Consider the following 23,770-nt stretch of genomic DNA (forward strand, 5'->3'; position numbering starts at 1 on the left):
TTACCCTATTTCCAAAAACGCATCCATCGGTTATGGATGGGGCGATTTAAGTGAAATTTAGTTTGTTTGTAATAACTCAAAAACAGAAATTTTGTATCTTTATTAAAGGTGGAGTATTAAGGGGGGCCGCGCCACCTCCAAAACCAACCAAATGGAAAAAGAAACCAATAATGACAATATGATGCTCAAATGAAAATACCTTTCATAGACTAGAGCACGAATCGGTTACATGGGCGTCCACCTCAAACTCAAAAAACGCCCCAATTCCGGATATATTTACCGACCACAGCAATATAGGGCTCAAATGAAGGGTATTTGGGAGTAGAGCACGCAAATTATATCCACATTGGGTTGTTGTTGTTTTATTTAGTCAATTTGCGCATTTCACATTTCTTTTCAATGGCTTAGTTCTTTGAGGTCAAGGGAACATGTTTAGTTTTTTTTTCGCCATATAATGAGTTGGCAGATGTTGCGAAAAAATTCCATATTTGCCCTTTAGAAAAAAATGTTAAAATTTTCTAAAATAAATCACTACCCTGGGGATAATAATAAGCAATTTATACATAATATCAAATCATAATGATTATAATATTCTTGTGGGAATTTAGTCACATGTTTTTCATGTGTATTAGTCCATGATTTGATATATTGTATTATTCTGCTGTTGCTGTTGTTGTTATTGTCGCTATTTATTGACAAATGTTGGTTGAATACAAAAATTGATATAAAGTATCCCTTTTGCTTGAGGCGTCCAACTAACTATCTAACGATTCAGAAATGACATCCATGAAATTACTCCCCAAACACTGTGACAAAAATATTGGTGTTTGGTTCTTGCAGTCGTAAAAATGTGCCTTTGATTTTAAGAGCTCAATAGCAGACTTTACAAATATATTAAGGAGATGTGGGTTTTGATGGGTGGGTGTGTTTATGAGGTTCCTTGCTAACTATAAAGACTTTTGCTGTTGCCATCTTTGGTGGTTTTGGCTTGTCGTCTTTTTTTTTTTTTGAGGACATTATTCTTTTAATGATAATAAAGATAATCATATTATATTCCTTGGTGACAAATAAATAAAGAGATAAATGAGTGCGAGTATTACAAATGTATCTATAAATAACGAGATAATAACCCGATACATATACAACACATTCATTATGAATGTATCTATAAAGCTATTAGAGAAGGTATCAATAGAAAAACAACTAAACAGCAATAAAAAGCTATAAACATAAATATTTATGTGTGCTAGCATAAGATAGATAGTCACACTCATACTATAAGACAGGGCAGCGATATTTTCCTCCCTCCCTCACCACACACACACAAGGAGATTTTTCTCACTGGCTGTTTGGCTAAGGGGACTCATGGCTAAGTGAATACCCTTAGGCATGTTGTCGCAACAATGTCGAAAGAACAGCCCCCAAGCCCAGTGTCGCACTAGGAAATCACTGTTGTTGTGCAGTATGGCAGCATGGGGGTTTGAGATTCTATATTGGGGTATGAGGATTTTATGTCGTGATTTATGGATAAACGCATTGCGTTCAATAATCTAACATGGCAAGAAGCTAACTTAGCTTAAATTATAACTGCAGAAAGCTCTTAATTTGTGGTTACTGCCAAAACACAGGCAATTGACTGTGAAGACAGCAATGATTAGAGGAATGAAAACAAACCATCTATCCATTCTTGAGTTCAAACACTCCCCTAGAGTGTTTTTAATGAAAAAAAAGAGTCAAAAACATAAAAGAGCTTCTTGAGCAAATATCCAATGGAAGTATCAGAAAGGCAAGCAAGCAAGCAATTCGATGAAGACAATTTCGTTGAAGTGATTTGTTTGTTTTGACATTTCACAAAGCGATGCAGAGGAGGATGTATGTTGTCAGAGCAACAAAAATTGTAAAACATGAAATAGGGCATCACCAACATGCAGCTTTGATCAACCTAGAAAGAGGATTTGTATAAAGGTAAGAATATGGCGTTGGAATGGGCTACCAACTATACAGTGATTTCATTAAGTAGCTTAAGTGATAGAAAGTTTATTCGAACACAATAATTTACATTTTAATTGCCACCGGAGCACTTAAACCGAATCATTAAAGGCTAAAAAAGCTTACCCATCTTAAATTAATAGCTCACATAAGATGAGTTTTTTCTGAGCTAAATGGCTTCAGGTTAACCAAACTTCGTAGAGAAGTTTAATATGGACAAATGTCTCACAAATGTTTCCAGCATTAGTGAGGGATAAACCACTACTGAATAAATATGTTTTTATCAGGATATCAATCAGGCGCTTATATTCATATGCTGATATGCTAATCCTTGGGCTGGGTGGCCTCCAAATTAATATACAAAAGAAAAAATTTTAGCATATTAGACAAAGTAAAAAATAAGCTAAAACAAGTAAAAATGCGTTAAGTTTGACACGGTGAAACTTTGGTGTATACCATACACCTCTAGGTGTGTTAAAGGGTATTATAACTTAGTGCATTTGTTTGTAACACCCAGAAGAAAGAGAAATAGACCGATTGATAAGTATACTGATCGAATCGGAATCACTTTCTGATTCGATTTAGCTATGTCCGACTGTCTGTCCGTCTGTCCATGTTAATTTGTGTACAAAGTTCAGGTCGCAGTTTTCGTCCGATCGTCTTAAAATGTGGTACAGGCATGTTTCTTGGCTTAGAGATAACGCCTATTAAAATTGGAAAAAATCGGTTCAGATTTGGATATAACTCCCATATATATGTTCGTCCGATTTGCAGTAATATTGCAATAAAATAGTCATTTGTTAACCGATTATCTCGAAATTTGGTAGGAAGAATTTTCTTTTAACTTTCGACATTACTGGTGACTTTCATAGAAATCGGTTCAGATTTAAATATAGCTGTCATATATGTATATCGCCCAATTTTCACTCCAAGAACCACTGCAAGCGCATTTTTTGACCAATCTTGCCAAAGTCTTGTACAACGATTTCCACAATATATAAGAAGTTTGGTCAAAATCAGTTCAGATTTAGGTGTAGCTCCCACATTGTACACTTATAGGGTTGGTGTAGGGTATTATACAGTCAGCACCGCTCAACTTTTGTCCTTCCTTACGGGTTTTTTTTATTAATGAACGGTATTTAAATTACAGCTATCACACTACGTATTATACTACTCACTCTTCCCAACTTTGGCGAAATCGGGTAGTAAAAGCATTTTTTAGAGACCACAGACTTTTTATCGGAATATGGGTCTACAAGACTGCTACATCCGAATATTGTCTGATCCGAGTATGGCCGGTACAGTATGTAAGTCATTGTTTAAAATTTCAGCGAATTTGGCTTATAAATAAGCATTCCATGGCCTCTAAGTCCTATTTTATATGACACGTATATCACATTATGACACGATATGGACTATTCTTAGCATGGAAGTCCGACGCAATTCACAGTTGTAAATTTCAGAAAATTTGTGTAAAAAATTAATTTTTTATGGACCCAAATCCTTAGATCGGGAGTTAGGTCTATATGGCAGGTATATGCGTTCCGATGGTCCTATCTGGACAACATTCGGTGTACGATTATTATCAGAGGTTCTAAAGCAACTTGTTGTTCCGAATTTCACCAAAATTGGATTGTAAATGGACGGATTTTATAGTTTTATCTGGATCATGTTGAGTAAGGATGTCGAGGATTCTAATGCAACTCACTGTTTCCAATTTCAGCGCTGTTGGATATAAATACGCCTATTATGGCCGAAAACTTTAAATCAGGAGATTGGTCTCTAACAGCTGCTTCTATATGGATTTAGGGATTCAAAATCACCTTAGAATTCTCAAGAATATAAACACTTTACAGGATCGGAAATAGTTATTTCGATGTGTTGTGACCGCCCTTCGATATTCGGTACATAAAAGTAAAATGTGCGTTAAATTCGGCAGGACCGGATGCTTTATATCCAGCTCAAAGGAACGTATTTGAAAAGTTAGCTGGACTGCATCCTTGTTATACCAGAGCTGCAGAGTGGAGCAATTTTTACTCGAATCCGACTCCGCGAAGATTACTCGACTCTGACTCCGGAGTCGACTCCGAGCACAACAAATTTTTTTTTTAATTTTTCAACAATTTCTATACCCTCCACCATAGGATGGGGGTATACTAAATTCGTCATTTTGTTTGTAACACCTCGAAATATGCGGATGAGACCCCATAAAGTACATACATTCTTGATCGTCTGTCATTTTAAGTCGATCTAGCCATGTCCGTCTGTCCGTCCGTCCGCCTGTCGATCTGTCGAAAGCACGATAACTTTCGAAGGAGTAAAGCTAGCCGCTTGAAATTTTGCACAAATATTTTTTATTAGGTCTGTTGGTATTGTAAATGGGACAAATCGGTCCATGTTTTCATATAGCTGCCATATAAACCGATCTTGGATCTTGACTTCTTGAGCCGATAGAGAGCGCAATTCTCATCCGATTTGACTGAAATTTTGCACGTAGTGTTTTGGTATGTCTTCCAATAACTGTGCTAAGTATGGCGCAAATCGGTGCATAACCTTCTCTCATGACTTTCAACATACGTGTCTAATATGGTCTGAATCGATCAACAGCTTGTTACAACCCCCATATAAACCTATCTCCCGGATTTGCTTCTTGAGCCCCTACAAGACACAATTCTTATCCGAATGATCTGAAATATTGCACAATGAATTCTACAATATTTTGTATTCATTTATGGTCTGAATCGGACTATAACTTGATATAGCTCCGATAGCGTAACAGTTCTTATTCAATATTCATTGTTTGCCTAAAGAGATATCGCGCATAGAACTCGACAAATGCGATCCATGGTGGAGGGTATATAAGATTCGGCTCGGCCGAACTTAGCACGCTCTTGCTTCTTTTAACTAGTTTCATTTGTCCACTCTATGCATATCCAAGTTTCATTAGATTACCTCTTTCCTAATTTGAGCTAGAATTTTTCTATGAAAGTTTTATTCTTAGGTATTTTTCTACCCATTGGTAGTTAATGGGTTAAGTAAATCTACCCATATTCGTCCATCCGTTCAACAGATAGCGTTCGAACGAATCATGCTTTCCGCATGAAGTTTTTCATAGATAATTTCAGCGGTGGCTATCCCCTTCTAATGCTGGCGACATTTGTGAGGTATTGTACCATTTGGTATGTCAACCATGTGAAAACTTCTACACAAAGAGGTGTCGCACTGTGGCAAGCCGTTCGGACTCGGCTAAAAGGCTTAAAAATGAATCGGACAGTACTCATGATATGTGAAAAGTTTGCCCCTGTGTGTAATGGAAATTTCTTGGGCAAATTTGCAACACCTCTACTGTCGTACAAGATCGCTTAATGAGCGTACCTATCGACACAGAATAATTTTCTGATTCGATGTAGCTATGCCCGCCTGTCTGTCCGTCCGTCCGACTATCCATCCGTTTGTTCGTCTGTCTTTCTGCCAATGTTAATTTGTGAAAAAGTTTTTAACAGGTATTTTTTTTGGCCAGGAGACAAAGCTAATTGAAATTGTAAGAAATCGGTTCAAATTTCGATATAGCTCCCATATATATAAGTTCTTTTCGATCCTCACGAAATTAGGCACGACGGCTTCTCTTATGACTCTTATGATCATTAGTAAATATCATAAAAATCGATTTAGATTTGGACATAGCTGCCATGTATATACGTGTAACTCGGTTTTCATTTCTAGAGCCTAATGTTCTCAAAATTTTGCATAACATTTCTTCTAAAGGGTGATTTTTTTGAGGTTAGGATTTTCATGCATTAGTATTTGACAGATCACGTGGGATTTCAGACATGGTGTCAAAGAGAAAGATGCTCAGTATGCTTTGACATTTCATCATGAATAGACTTACTAACGAGCAACTCTTGCAAATCATTGAATTTTATTACCAAAATCAGTGTTCGGTTCGAAATGTGTTCATTCACCGTAACGTTGCGTCCAACAGCATCTTTGAAAAAATACGGTCCAATGATTCCACCAGCGTACAAACCACACCAAACAGTGCATTTTTCGGGATGCATGGGCAGTTCTTGAACGGCTTCTGGTTGCTCTTCACTCCAAATGCGGCAATTTTGCTTATTTACGTAGCCATTCAACCAGAAATGAGCCTCATCGCTGAACAAAATTTGTCAACATTTGAACACATTTCGAACCGAACACTGATTTTGGTAATAAAATTCAATGATTTGCAAGCGTTGCTCGTTAGTAAGTCTATTCATGATGAAATGTCAAAGCATACTGAGCATCTTTCTCTTTGACACCATGTCTGAAATCCCACGTGATCTGTCAAATACTAATGCATGAAAATCCTAACCTCAAAAAAATCACCCTTTATAACACCTAAAATTTGTACAGATTTTTATCTACATAAAGACAAAATTTTAAGAAAATAAAAAAAAGAAAATTTCAATGAAATTTTTTCCAAAGCTTGACGACCGTATTCACAAAACTTAATGAAGCCTCAGTTGTTGTTAAGGAGTTCAAAACATTTGAATGGGTTTATTGGAAAGTTAAAAATTTTTAATTTAATATCAGCGGACGGTGTTTGCTGATATCAGAAAACTAATTTTTCTGGGCGCACCCTTTGTAATACAGGCTATCAACAATTCAGCTTAGCCCAGCTTAAGTCCATACTTTGTTTGTTAATTTTGAAAATTGTTTGCATTCACTACTTAATGTCTTCTTAAAACTTTTCAAGTAACTAGTTAATACTGACGATACTTAAGGTTTGAAAAGAAAACTTTCTTATTTCCTTATGAAGCCTTTTTTCCGACAGGACTTGGCTTTAACTTTTTAATCATGAACATCAATATCCTCAATATTTTCGTAGCCATAACTCAGCATAAATATTTTCTCCATTAGTTAATTGCAATTACTTTATTTACTTAATATTATTGGTTCATTATGAATTTTTACTTTGCTCTTTCTTGTAATTTTTGTTTTCGTTTACTTTCCCCATTTTCAATTTGTTTTTACCTTTAATACTATACAAATAAGATGTCAGTCAGTGAATGACTGAGAAATAGGGGTTGTGGTTCAGAAATGATTATACTTGGTCTTAGGTATTTTAGCTAAGATGTTTTTATGCTTAAGTTGTTGGAAATGTAGACCGTTCTAAAGAAGACTGCATTAAGATATAAGCCAATATATTGTACGATATGAAAAACTTTAGGAGATTTTGCGCTTCGGCTTCAACATAACTTGAATGTGAGAAGGTTATGACGCAGGCTGAAATTGGTGCCAAATTTTAAGATTAAACTGATGGGAGTCCTTATTCAATTGTTGAAGCGAGAATGGTCAAATAGCGAAGAAAAGCAACCAACGCGGCAAAAGCTGGTTGTAAGATTGTTTTACTTTGATGTGGCCACATCAAAAAAGCGTTCTGTTTGCAGGAGCATTGAATGTACAGGAAATATGAATATATAAAAATTTTTTCCAACCCAAGGTGTTGGGAAAATATAACAAAGATATCCCAAAACAGCAGTAGACACCAAGTTGTCATCCGAGTAGATTAAGAGCGAAGGTGCCACTCTGGTTCAAAATGAATCTGCCTGGAAGAACCCATGAAATCCATGGGCAGTCTCAGAATACTATACCCTGTGCACAAGACTAGATGTCAACAAGTAAGAGCGTGCTAAGTTCGGCCGGGCCGAATCTTATATACCCCCCACCATCGATCACATTTGTCGAATTCTTTGCGCGGTATCTCTTTTTAGGCAAACAAAGAATAATGAATAAGAGCTGTTATGCTATTGGAGCTACATCAAATCATAGTCCGATTCGGACCATTAATGAATTCAATGTTGAACATTGTAGAAGCCAATGTGTAATATTTCAGTTCTTTGGGATAAGAATCATGCCTTGAAGGGGCTCAAGAAGCAAAATCGGGAGATCGGTTTATATGGGAGCTGTATCAAGCTATATATCGATTCAGACCATATTGGACACGTATGTTGAAGTTCATGAGAGAAGCCGTTGTAGACATTTTTGCCAAATCGGATAAGAATTGTGCCGTCTCAAGAAGTCAAGATCCCAGATTGGTTTATTTGGCAGCTATATCAGGTTATGTACCGATTTGCGCCATACTAAGCACAGTCATTGGAAGTAATAACAAAATACCTCATGCACAATTTCAGCCAAATCGGATGAGAATTGCACCCTCCAGCGGCTCAAGATGTTAAGATCCAAGATCGGCTTATATGGCAGCTATACCAGGTTATAAACAGATTTGAATCATACTTAGCACAGTTGTTGGAAGTAATACCAAAAGATCACGTGCAAAATTACAGCCACATCAGGTGAGAATTGCGCCCTCTAGAGGCTCAAGAAGTCAATACCCAAGATCGGTTTATATGGCAGCTAAATCAAAACAAGGAACGATTTGTCCCATTTACAATCCCAACCGACCTACACTAATTAGAAGTATTTGTGCAAAATTTCAAGCAGATAGCTTTACTCCTTCGAAAGTTTCGTGCTTTCGATAGACAGACGGACGAACAGACAGACGGACGAACAGACAGACGAACGGACATGGCTAGATCGACATAAAATGTCATGTCGATCAATAATATATAGACATTATGGGGTCTTAGACGAAAATTTCGAGAAGTTACAAACAGAATGACGAAATTTGTATACCCCCATCCTATTGTGGAGGTTATAATAATAAAGTAATATTAATGTTCTTTGGAGAGCTGAAAACTAATCGATTAATGAACAAGCAACCAGTGTTCGTCATCTCTTTTTCAACTTAACCAATTGGACTAAAAAAATAAATAAATCTTATTTTATGAATTTGATTTCGCTTTATTATATTTTATACCCACCACCGAAGGATTTGGGTACATTCATCTTATCATTCCGTTTGCAACACATCAAAATATCCATATCCGGCCCTACATAATATAGATATTCTTGATCGTAAGACTATATAGCCATGTCTGTCTGTTGAAATCACGCTACAATTTTTAAAAATAGACATATTAAGCTGAAACTTTACACATATTATTTTCTTTTGTCCATAACAGGTTAAGTTCGAAGACGGGCTAAATCGAACTAAATCTTGATATAACCCCCATGCGCAGATAAAAATAATTTTGAAAAACAACAACTTTTGTGGTAAGACCGATGACGAAATTTGTTCATTTTCCTGCAAAAATTTATTTAGAATTTCAACAACCCCAAGTAGAAATTTGTTGCTGAAAGGTACTCTCCTTACAATCCAACATATAACAACAACAACATTACTATTAAAATAAAAAACCATTTCACCAACGACGCCACACATGCGCATGCTTTGTTGCACAGCTTCGGTGTGTGTGGTTGATGGTTAGTTTTATTTTCTTTGTTCCGCTCGCGCGCGCTGGTTGTTCTCGTTCATTTACAGCTGCACTCGGATTTTTCTATGTCACTCTCTCCACTATTACCCTAAAAAACAAATTTTAGTAATTTTGGCGACGCTGAGGATTGAGCTCAACAACCATGTTCAATACGGCCCGGATCGGTTTAGATTTGGATATAGCTACCATATAGACTGGTCTCTCGATCTAAGGTCTTGGACCCATAAAAGGCGCATTTATAGTACCATTTCGCTGAAATTTGGGATCGTGAGTTGTGTTAGGTCTCTCGACGTCCTTGTTCAATTTGACCTAGATCGGTTCAGATTTGGATATAGCTGCCATATATACCGATTTCCCGAATTAAACTTTTAGGCCTATTAAAGGTGAATTGTAAACCAATTTTATTGAAATTTAGCACAATGAGTAACGTTAAGCCCCTTAACATTCGCACCGAGTATGGTCAAAATCGTTTTTTTTAACAGCGTTATAGACTGATCTCTCAATTTAAGGTCTTGGGCCCATAATAGCCGCATTTAAGGTCCGATGCTAGAGGGAATACAAGGCACGGCCAAACTTAACACCTTTTTACTTGTTTCATTTTTATACCCTCCACCATAGTATGGGGGTTTACTAATTTCGTCATTCTTGAAAGCACGCTAACTTTAGAAGGAGTAAACCTAGCCACTTAAAATGTTGCACAAACATTTCTTATAGGTGTAGTTCGGTTCGGATTGCAAATGGGCCATAACGGTCAATGTTTTGATATAGCTGTCATATAAACCGATCTTGGATCTTGACTTCTTGAGCTACTAGAGGGCGCTATTTTTATCTGATTTGGCTGAAATTTTGCACGAGGTGTTTTGTTATGATTTCCAACAACTGTGCTAAGTATGGTTGAAATGGGTCCATAACCTGATAGAGCTGTCATATATACCGATGTGGGGTCTTGACTTCTTGAGCCACTAAAGGGCGCAATTCCTATCCGATTTAGTTGAAATTTTGCATGACGTGTTTCGTCATGACTTCCACTAACTGTGCCAAGTACGGTTCAAATCGGTTAATAACCTTATATAGCTGTCATATAAACCGATCTGGGGTCTTGACTTCTTGAGCCACTAGAGGGCGCAATTCCTATCCGATTTGTTAAAATTTTGCACGACGTGTTTCGTCATGACAATCAACAACTATGGAAAGTATGGTTCAAATCGGTCCAAAAACTGATATAGCTGACATATAGACCGATCTGGGATCTTGACTTCTTGAGCCTCTATAGGGCGAAATTATTATCTGATTTGGGTGAAATTTTGTACAACGGCTTTTAACATACCTGTCAAATATGGTCGGAATCGGTCTAAAGCCTGATACAGTTCCCCTGTAAAACGATCTCACTATTTTTCTTTTTGTGACCCTAAAGGGCGCAATTCTTATTCGATTTGGCTGAAATTTTACACGATGACTTCTACGATGGTCTCCCACATTCATTCCATTACGGTCCGAATCGGACCATAAGTTGATATAGCTCCAATAGCATAGCAATTACTTTCTTTTATCCTTTCCATTCCTTTGTTTGCCTAAAAAAAGATTCGGCCGAGCTTTGCAGGCTTTTCCTTGTTTTTTGTTATCTTGAGTTAAAAAAAATAAAACAATTAATTTTGGAGATTTATTAAGCTTCTGTCTTCTTCCCGAGCTAAAAAGTATCGCGAACCCCAAGCTCTATTCAAAGAGAATTCCCTTAAACTGACGAATATCCGGATATGCATACTTTTCGTGTGGCTGAGAAAAACGTTCATTTGTGTTTATGTCGTTGTGTTCCTGGTTATTTCCGGCTTTTTTACGCTTCCTTTGTCGTTGTTTCCTTTGGTCCGAAGGACTACAAACATTCGATTCTTCGGCAAAACAGTCAATGATTGTTTTCTTCAAACTTCAGTCTTTGCTTCCCTGCTTCTGGGATAAGCTTTATTTCCACAATTTATTTGTTTATCCTTCTTGTGTGGGTGTACACAGTGTGTACTACACACTCATCTTCGTGTTCAGTGGGGCTGGGCGAAATATTTCCCTTAATTTTTGGGGTAATTTCCGGTCGTTTAAACATCTTCCAGGGATGGCAAGAGGATGGCAACAAAAGGACAATCAAACTAAGCACTGAATAACAATAATTACGACGCAGTTAAAGATACCAACAGCAACAGCAACAACAACTAGAATAAAGTCCAAAACAGCTAAAACCATACACCTGAAGTGTTTACCTCATTCTACTCCTCCAGCACCTCCTCAGGAAAATCCCTTTTTTAGTTAAGCCTGGCCAAGGAAAATCCTATCTCGCTTTTCTTCAGCTCTTCCTTTTCCTTTCTGCCTCCCGCCTTAGGGAATATATGGCAATTTTGTGGTGGACACACTAAAGCAAGGTTCCTTGCCAAGGCAACTACTATGTTAATGGTTATAGGCTTCAGATGTTTTTAGTAAATCACATTCCAAACAAGCACATTAGCACGCACCTCAATTTGCCGGAAGGATATATACAAATTACAAATATATTGTGTATAAGTATAGGTGGGCAAGAGTATGGTTTTTGTTGTTGTTGGTTGTTGTTCTTGTAGCAATTTTGTTTTTGGCCTTCATTATACATTCAATTTCATTTGTTTCAATTTGAAATTATAATAGCTGCAATCTTGATTGTTGTTGTTTGGTCTTCTCTGCCGTCGGAGCAGATGGGGGTAAATGTAATTTCAAATTTATGAAATCAAGGAAATTTCATAAAAGACGTTGTTTGTTACCCTCAGACAAACAAAACGAACAAAACAAACACAAATCCAAAAAGGATTTAGGTTACTGAGTAGGCCATTAGCTTAAATTATACCTGCTGCTGTTACTGCTACTGCTAATGCTCTTGCTGCTGTTATATGAATATAAATTATTGTTTGTCTTAAATACGCTCTTAAGAAAAATGATTATTATAACGGGGAATATATTACAATGGTACCCTATAGTCGAAGCATTACAAATGTTGGACTTTCCAAAAGGTTTTGCTTAGAGTATTGCGGTTTATAGAAAATCTCGCTGTAAAATGATTAACTTACAAAACTTTTAAAAATTTGTCTTCATTGATACCTTTTTTTAAAGAAAATTTCGCAAAAAATATTTACAAAGTGTGAGGGCTTGAAACCCAGAAGTACTATGCTGGTACTTTTCACCTGGTGGCGAAACCTGGATGTTTAAATAGGACCTTCCCGTATGCCTCTCTTTCCAGAGCTAAGTTTCTGCACACGATTCTTGACTAGAGACTAAGGTAGAAAAGGAACTTCGAAGAATTGGTTTGACACCTGTTACAACTCTTTAGAAGGAAATTGGTGGCATAGATGTCTGGAGTGCAATGGGGCTCAGCATAACTGAGCTATCCTCAGGGTGATTGAAACGGTACAAGGTACCGCGGCGGTGCAGATTTTCCGAGGAAGGAAAAATGGCCCGGAAGAAGTGCTAAATGTCGTGATAGATAATAATTCTATGCATCTGTATGTTGGGCTTGTGGCCTTGACCATTTTTATACCCTCCACCATAGGATGGGGGTATGGGGTCATTCAGTTTGTAACTCCTCGAAGTATTCGTCTAAGACTCTATTAAGTATATATATTCTTGATCGCCATGACATTTAAGTCGATCTAGCCATGTCCGTCCGTCTATCCATCCATCCGTCCGTCTGTCTGTCTTAAGCACGCTAACTTTCGAAGGAGTAAAGCTATCCGCTTGAAATTTTGCACAAGCACTTCTTATTAGTGTAGGTCGGTTGGGATTGCAAATGGACAATATCGGTACATGTTTTGATATAGCTGTCATATAAACCGGTCTTGACTTCTTAAGGCACAAGAGGACGCAATTCTGATTTGGCTGAAATTTTGCATGAGATGTCTTTTTATGATTTCCAATTATGGTTTAAATCGGTCCATAACCTGATATAGCCGTCATATCAACCGATCTGGGATAGTGACTTCTTAAGCCTCTAGAGGGCGCAATTCCTATCCGATTTGGCTGAATTTTTGCATGACGTATTTCATTATTACTTTCAACAACAGTGCTGAGTATGGTTTAAATCGGTCTATAACCTGATATAGCTGTCATATAAACCGCTCTCGGGTCTTGACTTCTTAAGCCACTAGAGGGCGCAATTCTTATCCGATTTGGCTGAAATTTGGCACGACGTGTTTTGTTATGTTTTCCGACAACTGTGCTAAGTATGGTTGAAATGGGTCCATAACCTGATATAGCTGTCATATATATCGACGTGGGGTCTTGACTTCTTGAGCCTCTAGAGGGCGCAATTCCTATCCGATTTGGCTGAAATTTTGCATGACGTATTTCGTTATTACTTTCAATAACTGTGTTGAGTATGGTTTAATGCGGTCTGCCATATCCGGCCATATCCGGGCTTGAATATTGACTTCTTGAACCACTAGAGGGCGCAATTCCTATCCGACTTGGCTGAAATTTAGCATGAGGTGTTTTGTTATGACTTCCAATAAATGTGCTATATATGTTTCAAATCGGTCCATAACCAGATATAGCTGCCATATAAACCCATCTGGGATCTTGACTTCTTGAGCCTCAATAGGGCGTAATTACTGTCCGATTTGGCTGAAATTTTGTACAACGGCTTCTCCTATGACCTTTAACATACGTGTCAAATATGATCTGAATCGGTGTTTAGCCTCATACAGCTCCCCTATAAACCGATCTCCCTATTGCACTTCTTGAGCCCCTAAAAGGCACAATGGTTATTCGATTTGGCTGAAATTTTATACATAGACTTGTACTGTGCTCTCCAACATTCAATTCAATTAGCATAGCAATTCTATTCTTTTATCCTATGTTTGTCTAAAAAAGAGATACCGGGAAACAACTCGACAAATGCGATCCATGGTGGAGGGTATATAAGATTCGGGCATGCCGAAGTTAACACGCTTTTACTTGTTCTATTCTTCTAAGGATGCTATAAGCAGCACGAAGGGTTATGTACCAGGGAAGTATTTTGTGTTGATGGCTTGGACGTCGCACACTAGGAGAAAATTGAAAATAAACTAGTAAAAATATGCCATTTGATAATGGATAGAGGCAACTTTGAAATTTGAAATGGTTAAAGCTGAGGTGTTATCGCGATCATGTGCATCATATGCACGAAAATTAAAGTTGGAAAATGTTTAAGAATAGAGATATCTTAATTTTTTTTTGTAACTTTGCAGATAAGATTGTCTTAAAAACCCAAAAATAAATTCTTCCCAAATTTTTTTTACAAAAATTTCTAAAATAACATTTTCGGGTAAAGATGATTTCAAAATCGGCATCTTTTAGTAAATTTAGTAAATTTGGTGTGGAGGCTACAAATATTGCTTGGTGACAAATAGGTTTTTGCAAAAACATGAGCGCAAATGGGGCTATTGCCTATTTTGAAGTATATTCTATATAGATGTCCCTTATTTACAATTGGAGTATATTAAATATATTACAAAAAAAAAAATGGCAAATAATAAACTGTTCAGTGTGAACATAGGGCATCAATAACATGTAAACATAGGACGTCGAGCTCTATTGTTGGCCAAAGCCTTGGCTTGAATACACGATATGTGGGTTGATTCCAACTCACTCTTCGTACAGCGGATCCATGTGTTTTTCAGACGTCCCGACCCTCGCTGTCCTTCTAGATTCCAGTCTAGGACATTTATCGCTATATCATCATCCGGTCGGCGTAGGATATAACCCAATCAAGTTTATTTTCTCTTCCGGATTTCTACATTAACGGGGGAAGTGCTTGTTCTTAATTGCAATTCTCCATTTGAAACAAGGTTTGGCCAGAAAATTCAAAGTATTTGTGGTAGGCAGCGATTTATGAAAACTTGGACTTTGTGGGTAGTCGCTTGTGTCAAGCTCCAAGTTGTACAACCATATAATAAACCAGTAAGGAAAGGCTAAAGTCGGGCGCAGCCAACTAAATCATACCCTATACCACCGGGTCAACCTACTACTTTTATTAAATGCAACCTATGTCTAAATCTTATAAAACTTTTATTTTGTATACTTCCTGAACTATAGAATAGATCAGCAATATGTTTTTACAATGGAATCCAAATTCTGGCTAACGCAGTTTTAAAAGCAAATATCAGCAAAAAATGGATATGACCGATTTTGATGCAACACAAATATTGAGACGTAAAACACATCATGCTGAATTTTGTAAAGATCGGACTAAAATTGTGGATTCTACAGCCACAAAATGCCATATTGGATGAAATATATATATATATATATGGGAGCTATATCTCAATTTGAACCGATTTTTATGAAATTTTGTACAAATAATAATAGTACGTCAAATAGAATACCTCATAAAAGGTTTTGTAAAGATCGGCCCATAATTGTAGACACTAAAGGCTTAAAAGGCCACATCAGATGATATATGGGAGCTACAATGAACTCTGAACCGATTCCGATGAAATTTTGCACACGTATTAGCGGATCAAACTAAACACCTCATGCAAAATTCGGTGAAGTTTGGATCAAAATTGTGGCTTCTACAACCTTAAAAGACCATATCGGATGAAAGATATACATGGGATTTTCATTCAATTTTGCACTCGAAGGGATCAAACGAAACACTTCATGCAAAATTCGGTGAAGATCGGATAAAAATTGTGGCTGCGCCTTGTAGGGGCTCAAGAAGCAAAATCGGGAGATAGGTTTTCTATGGAAGCTGTATCAAGCTATAGATGGATTCAGACCATATTAGACACGTAAGTTGAAAGTCATGAGAGAAGTCGTTGTAGAAAATTTCTGCCAAATCGGATGAGAATTGCGCCTTCTAGAGGCTCAAGAAATCAAGATCCGAGATCGGTTTATATGGCAGCTATATCAGGTTATGTACCGTTTTGCGCCATACTTAGAACAGTTTTTGGAAGTCATAATAAAACACCTCTTGCAAAATTTCAGCCAAATAGGATGAGAATTGCGCGCTCTATTCGCACAAGAAGTCAAGATGCGAAATCGGTTTATATGACAGCTATACCAGATTATGCACCGATTTGAATCATAATTAGCACAGTTGTTGGAAGTGATACCGAAAAACTACGTGCAAAATTTCAGTAAAAATCGAACGAGAATTGCGGCCTCTAGAGGCTCAAGATGTCTAGACCCAGGATCGGTTTATATGGCAGCTATATCAAAACATAGACCTTTGGTGACAGCATGCAACCCTGTTTCACTCCTTTGTCGATCCCGAAAGGTCGGCTCTCTTTTCCATTAAAAATAACTAAAACTTAAACATTTCTTCTAAGCAGCTACCTAATTAGTGTCACGATTTTTTCAGGTATGCCCTCATTCAACAGCATGCTCCACATTGAACTTTGCGAAACTTTGTCAAAAGCACGCTCGAAGTCGATGAATAAAAAGTAAAGGTGTGTATAAAGTTCTACAGACTGTTCAATGATTATGCCCAGGTAGTTAGTGTGGTCGGCACAAGAACGTCCTGGCCGAAAATTGGTCTGTTCCTTCCTCAAAATGCTGTCAAGTGTAGGCGAAATACGCTGCAGAAGAAGACTTGCCATCAATTTATTTATTGCGTTTAGCAATGTATTCCCCCTCCAGTTCTTACACTGGGTGGGGTCACCCTTCTTTGGGATTGCGACCATAACCCCTTCTTCCATTCAGTGGGGACAGCGTTTGTATCCCAGGCCTCCCTGATTATTGGGATAATCGCTTGAGCTAAGGGGTATGCCCCATGCCGCAACAGTTCAGCAGATATATTATCAGGGCCGGCTGATTGGCCGTTTTTGAGTGAGATTAGAACGGCCTCAATTTCTTCGCAGGTTGGTTGGTATTAGGTCGGATATCAAGGAGGCCACCGTGGAGCAGAGTTTAACATGTCTGGCCTATGACGCCCAGCGCCGGGTTTTAAATCCCGGCGGGAACATCAGAAAAATTTTCGGCGGTGGTTATCTCCCTACAAATGCAGGCTACATTTGTGAGGTATCCTGCCATGTTGAAACTTCTCTACCAAGTGGTGTCGCTATGCCCCTTATCATTGAGCTTATACATTAATCGGACTGTACTTATTGATATGAGAGGAGTATCTCCTGTTCCTTAATGGAATGTTCATGGGAAGTTTGGTATTTAGTATTATCAAGGGGTCTAATGCACCTTACTATTTAAAATTTCATCGAATTCGGAAAGTAATTGCGGTTTGTATGGGCATAAGACCCTATATCGGCAGATCGGTCTCTAAAGTAGTTATAGCTAAAAACAGTCTGATATGGACAATATACAATTTTCTCAACATTCGATTTTTGAGTTCTTCCAGATTAAGTTTTCATTAACATTTTTCGAAATTTATTTTTATATAACTATTGTAATTTTCATTAAATATTTCAAAATTATAGTTTTGTGATTTTTAGAAGATATTACTATGTACTTATGGTTTCTTGCTTCTATTTAGAAAATAAAAATTCAAAAGATGTAAAAAATTGGTTTTTACAGAAAACATCGAATATATGGCCAAAACAAAAAGTTCTTCCTTTAATTTGTGTAGTTCACTGCTTTGTAAACTTTTTGTCTAATATACAACACAAAGGAGGCAAAATGGTCATCAAAAAGATGTTTCAAGTAACGTTTCGCCTCTGCGCACCCCTTTTGTGATCCCTGATCCTTTTATTATCCTTTTTGCGTCTAGAAAGCCTTTCAATTTAAAACAATACCTTCTGTAGCACATTTTGTGGCCGCTCAATATCCTTGACTGGCGTGTGTTTGCTTTTTTTTTACCTCTCCTTAATCAGACAAAGTGTTTGCGTTGATGGTGTGCGTGTTTGTGTGTGTGTATTTGCTTTGCCTTTTCTTTGGTTGGATATTCATTTCACCTTTAAAAAGTCGTTAAAGTATTTGCATATTCTTAAAGGGGTTCTTCTTTTCTCTGTTGTTTTGCATTGAGCGTTATTTGCTTTGCGAACAATCGCACAGAAACATACACATCCTAGCAAATACGAGTAGGTGAAAAGAGTGCAAGAGAGAGAGAGAGAGAGAGAGAGAGCGAGAGAGAGGAGCAATCAAATAAGAAAGAAAAAACAACACAAACAACCAAAGAAAAGAACAATTGTTCTTTATTGTAACGACTTTAGTTTCAAAGAGTTTAGAGCTAAGGTAGCACTGACCCCTTTCCTCTCCCCTCTTCCTCTTCCCCAAGGAATAACAAACTGTAATAGTAATGGCAGCAGTAATTGCCATTTTTTCAGTTACTTGCAGTTGAATTTGAAGGTTTTTTCTCTCTTTGTCCTTTGCCAAACTGCCAATGAATGAATGACTGCTATTTTCTGTTATGCTATTTGTGTGAGTGTACGGTACGTTTGTGTGAACTTTTATATTTTGTTTTCTTGTTTATTTAAGAAAATACTTTAAGCTCAATGGGGAAAATCGAAAGGATTACTTTGAAAAATTCATGAAATATGAATTATGTCGATATGAATTTATGTTGCCATACCATGAAGCCATGGCTCGATTGTTGGCGAATGTTGAAGACGAAGAAAAGGCCAAACATGAAATATGCAAATATTATTCACAAGTACAAGGACTCCTTTTGCATCGGCTGGATAGATGGCTGACTGGGTGATTGCTTGGTTGGCTGACAGCACAGACAGCAACTCAAAGTCGGGTAATGAATTCCAAATGTAAACAAAGTCTCCTTGTTGTATATTAACCAATTTATGCATGTATTATTCAATTCACAGACTATGTGGACAACCTAGACTGTGCAGCCAAAAGCCTTTTTGGGTAATTATTTAAAAAAGCACAGTCGAGGTTTCCGAAGCAAAGCAAGTTCACGATATAAAAATCGCCATGAACAAATAAAAAAAAAAAATCTTCCGCTACAAGTGCAAAATTTTCAAGGAAATTTTCTATGCAAACTTTTTGTCAAAGTAAAAATTTTATTTCTGCCAATGGGGCACAAATATCAGGACGATGCTGATATTTCTTCAAGGCTAAGTGCGTTCAATGACAACCAATTTGTTTATGACAATCGGACAAGAAATGCGACCGCTATCTTGATCACAAGAATACCTGGACAGACAGACAAAGATAAAGACAAACGGCCCGGAACCCACCACCATGAATTCTGCTAAAAATGTACACAAAATAAATTTGATTGAAGGGCATAATTTAATTCTAATACATAATAATCTAACATACTAAACTTCTGTCAATCCAGCAAAAATTAGACCCGGAAAAAAATTGCGAATTCCAGGGGCTGAAGAAGTCAAATCAGGAGATCGGTTTATATGGGAGCTATATCTAAATCTGAACCAATCCCCAACGATCTATATATAATAAGAAGTGTATGTGCAAAGTTTCAAGCGGCTAGCTTTACGCGTTCGACCGCTATCGTGATTTCGACAGACGGACGGACATGGCTAGATCAACTAAGAACGTCGAAACGATTAAGAATTTATATACTTTGTGGGGCCCTAGACAAATATTACGAAGTTTTACAAACGGAATGACTAGATAAGTATACCCCCAACCTATGGTGGTGGGTATAAAAATGCTTTAGAAGTAGGACAGTCTTTAAACTTTTATACCCACCAACAAAGGATGGGGGTATATTCATTTTGTCATATCCATTTCCGACCCTATAAAGTATATATTCTTGATCAGAGTAAAAATCTAAGACGATCTAGACATGTCCGTCCGTCTGTCTATTGAAATCAAGCTACAATATTTAAAAACAGAGATATTGAGCTGAAATTTTAAAGCAGGTTAAGTCCAAAGATGGGCTGCATCAGACTATATATTGATATAGCCCACATATAGACCGATCGGCCGATTTAGGGTCTTAGGCTCATAAAATCCACATTTACTGTCCGATTTAGCTGAAATTGAAGACAGTGAGTTATGTTAGGGCCTTCGACATCCTTCATCATTATGGCTCAGATCTGTCCAGATTTGGATATAGCTGCCATATAGACCGATCCTCCGATTTAGGGTCTTAGACCCATAAAAGCTTCATTTATTATCCGATTTTGCTGAAATTTAAGACAGTGAGTTGTGTTAGGCCCTTCGACATCCTTCGTCATTATGGCTCAGATCTGTCCAGATATAGACCGACATATAGACATCATATAGACCGATCCTCCGATTTAGGGTCTTAGACCCATAAAAGCTACATTTATTATCCGATTTTGCAGAAATTTAAGACAGTGAGTTGTGTTAGGCCCTTCGACATCCTTCGTCATTATTCATTTTGTCATATCCATTTCCGACCCTATAAAGTATATATTCTTGATCAGAGTAAAAATCTAAGACGATCTAGACATGTCCGTCCGTCTGTCTATTGAAATCAAGCTACAATATTTAAAAACAGAGATATTGAGCTGAAATTTTAAAGCAGGTTAAGTTCAAAGATGGGCTGTATCAGACTATATATTGATATAGCCCACATATAGACCGATCGGCCGATTTAGGGTCTTAGGCCCATAAAATCCACATTTACTGTCCGATTTAGCTGAAATTGAAGACAGTGAGTTATGTTAGGCCCTTCGACATCCTTCATCATTATGGCTCAGATCTGTCCAGATTTGGATATAGCTGCCATATAGACCGATCCTCCGATTTAGGGTCTTAGACCCATAAAAGCTTCATTTATTATCCGATTTTGCTGAAATTTAAGACAGTGAGTTGTGTTAGGCCCTTCGACATCCTTCGTCATTATGGCTCAGATCTGTCCAGATATAGACCGACATATACCGATCATATAGACCGATCCTCCGATTTAGGGTCTTAGACCCATAAAAGCTACATTTATTATCCGATTTTGCAGAAATTTAAGACAGTGAGTTGTGTTAGGCCCTTCGACATCCGTCGTCGTTATGGCTCAGATTTGTCCAGATTTGGATATAGCTGCCATATAGACCGATCCTCCGATTTAGGGTCTTAGGCCCATAAAAGCCACGTTTATTATCCGATTTTGCTGAAATTTGGGATAGTGAGTTGTGTTAGACCCTTCGACGTTTTTAGTCAATTTGGCCCAGATCGGTCTAGATTTGGATATAGCTGCCATATTGACCGATAAGCCGATTCAGGGTATTAGGCCGATAAAAGCCACATATAGACCGATCCTCCGATTTAGGGTTTTAGGCCCATAAAAGCCACATTTGTTATCCGATTTTGCTGACATTTGGGACAGTGAGTTGTGTTAGGCCCTCCGACGTTCTTAGTCAATTTGGCCCAGAACGGTCTAGATTTGGATATAGCTGCCATATTTACCTATAAGCCGATTTTGCGTCTTAGGCCGATAAAAGCCATATTTATTATCTGATTTTGCTGAAATTTGGGACAGTGAGTTGTATGAGGCTCTTCGACGTCCTTCTTCGATTTGGCCCAGATCGGTTAAGTTTTGAATATAGCTGCCATATAGACCGATCTCTCGATTTAAGGTTTTGGATGCTTAAAAGGCGCATTTATTGTCCGATTTCGCCGAAATTTGAGACAGTGCGTTGTGTTAGGCTATTCTATATTTTTCCGCAACTTGGCCCAAATCGGTCTAGATTTGGATATAGATGCCATGTAGACCGATATCTCGATTTAAAGTCTTGGCCCCAAAAAAGGCGCATTTATAATCCGATTTCACTGAAATTTGACACAGTGACTTCTGTAAGGCCTTTCGACATCCGTGTCGTATATGGTTCAGATCGGTTTAGATATAGTTAATAAAAAGACCAATATTTTGTTATACACAATTGAACAATGATTTGTACTTATTAGTATTTGATCCAAATCGGAACATATTTCTATATAACTGCTATGGGATATAAGGTATGGAATTTTCACCGGATTTTGATGAAAGGTGGTTTACATATATACCCGAGGTGGTGGGTATCCAAAGTTCGGCCCGGCCGAAATAAACGCCTTTTTACTTGTTAATTTTAATTACTCTTATTTTAAAAATTGGATTTTTCGGAATTTAATAAATTGACTTATCTGTGAAATGAATGATAATTAGTCAGCAATCGGAAGGTTGTGCTCATTAGTACATACCGACTTAGATTTATAAACAGCATCATTATTTTCAAGATTACGCTTCATGTTTATAAGGGGAATAAAATTCGGCTACAACTAGCTTCGGCCCATTCAACATCAACATAATATTCTCTTTTAGCATATTTTCTAACTCTACAACACATCTTGTTGCTGTTGCTAAAGTTATTTGTTTTCAGCAAAAATAAAACAAACAAAAAATTCTTGTACAAATAAATATTGACTTTGTACATAATAGTCATATGTTGCGAAAAATGTTGTTTTTCTAAAAATATAGCCATAAAACTTTTTTGAATTAAACTTAAGATGCTATAAAATACCTTAAGTTCCTAATAAATGACTCTTGCAAATATATTACGTGTCATACAGTCTCTAGAGGTATATGTGTATACGTGTGTGTGTTTGTCTGATAGTGCATATGCTTTTATAGTTCTTTAGTATAAATTTTAGACATTCTATAAACAACATTATAAATTTTAACTTTACTGCTGCTGTACTTTACACATATTATACGCAGAGTACCTGAAGGCATCTTTTTCGTATGTGAACTAACTAGAGAGTATGGGTATTTCCATGAAAATGTTAAAGTATAACTAAAGCTCTTAGAAGCATAAAAGAAAATTCTCTTTCTGGCATGTAGTCACATATGATTTTGCCTAATACAAACGTGTGCTTATATATATGGACCTACTGATCTGAGTGCTTTGTTATAAATTTATATATGCATGTTTGTGCGTTTATCTAACATGTCTGTTTTGCAAAAGGTTGTACTTTTGGCTGTTCGCTTGGCTATGTGCCATATAAACTTTGGCGATGCTTGCTGAGTGGATAGATGTTATTATGCTAGTGCATGCTCAACACATACATACATACATCTTTGCACACCACTACTGCATGTTGTCTTAAAAACGGGCATATTTCTGGGGAAAACTTACCTGAACGTTTTTCCGCCTCATTAATTGGTACATTTTCTAAAACAATTGCCTCCGAGCGTCCTTTTTGATTAACACTGTACACAACAAGATGCAGAGCTGGATTAGGATCCGGATAATAGTCCATGGGTGTTAAGTCTGTAAGGAGAATTTTAAATTTGAGACAATTAGATGGTAGAAAGTTTTGTTATTGAGTTAAACGCCTTAAATTGTTATGAAAATAACCTTAAAAGGTGACTATGAAACAATAAAAGTGCAATCTTCATAACACTGACAATATTCGTCTATTCTCTCTTTGTCATCATAATGACAAAGCTTTGCCTTGGATTTTCTTCGATGGAGGATTAGAGATTGACACTTCATAAGGCTTGTTGGTGACATATTTTGTCATACGCTCTAAGAACTAAGGCTCAA

At 37.3% G+C, this 23,770-nt stretch overlaps 1 protein-coding gene across 2 annotated transcripts in view; it reads right to left on the minus strand.

The window, feature by feature from the left end:
- The window catches only part of LOC106091693 (uncharacterized), an 869,146-nt gene that overhangs the window by 87,237 nt on the left and 758,139 nt on the right, over nt 1–23,770 (minus strand). For both annotated transcript variants that reach the window (XM_059363681.1, XM_059363680.1), the window contains exon 13: nt 23,360–23,494. In XM_059363681.1, coding sequence (XP_059219664.1) covers nt 23,360–23,494 — 135 coding nt within the window. The remainder of the gene's footprint in view (nt 1–23,359; nt 23,495–23,770) is intronic.

This window comes from Stomoxys calcitrans, chromosome 2, assembly GCF_963082655.1.
Source record: "Stomoxys calcitrans chromosome 2, idStoCalc2.1, whole genome shotgun sequence".
Taxonomy (NCBI): Eukaryota; Metazoa; Arthropoda; class Insecta; order Diptera; family Muscidae; genus Stomoxys; species Stomoxys calcitrans.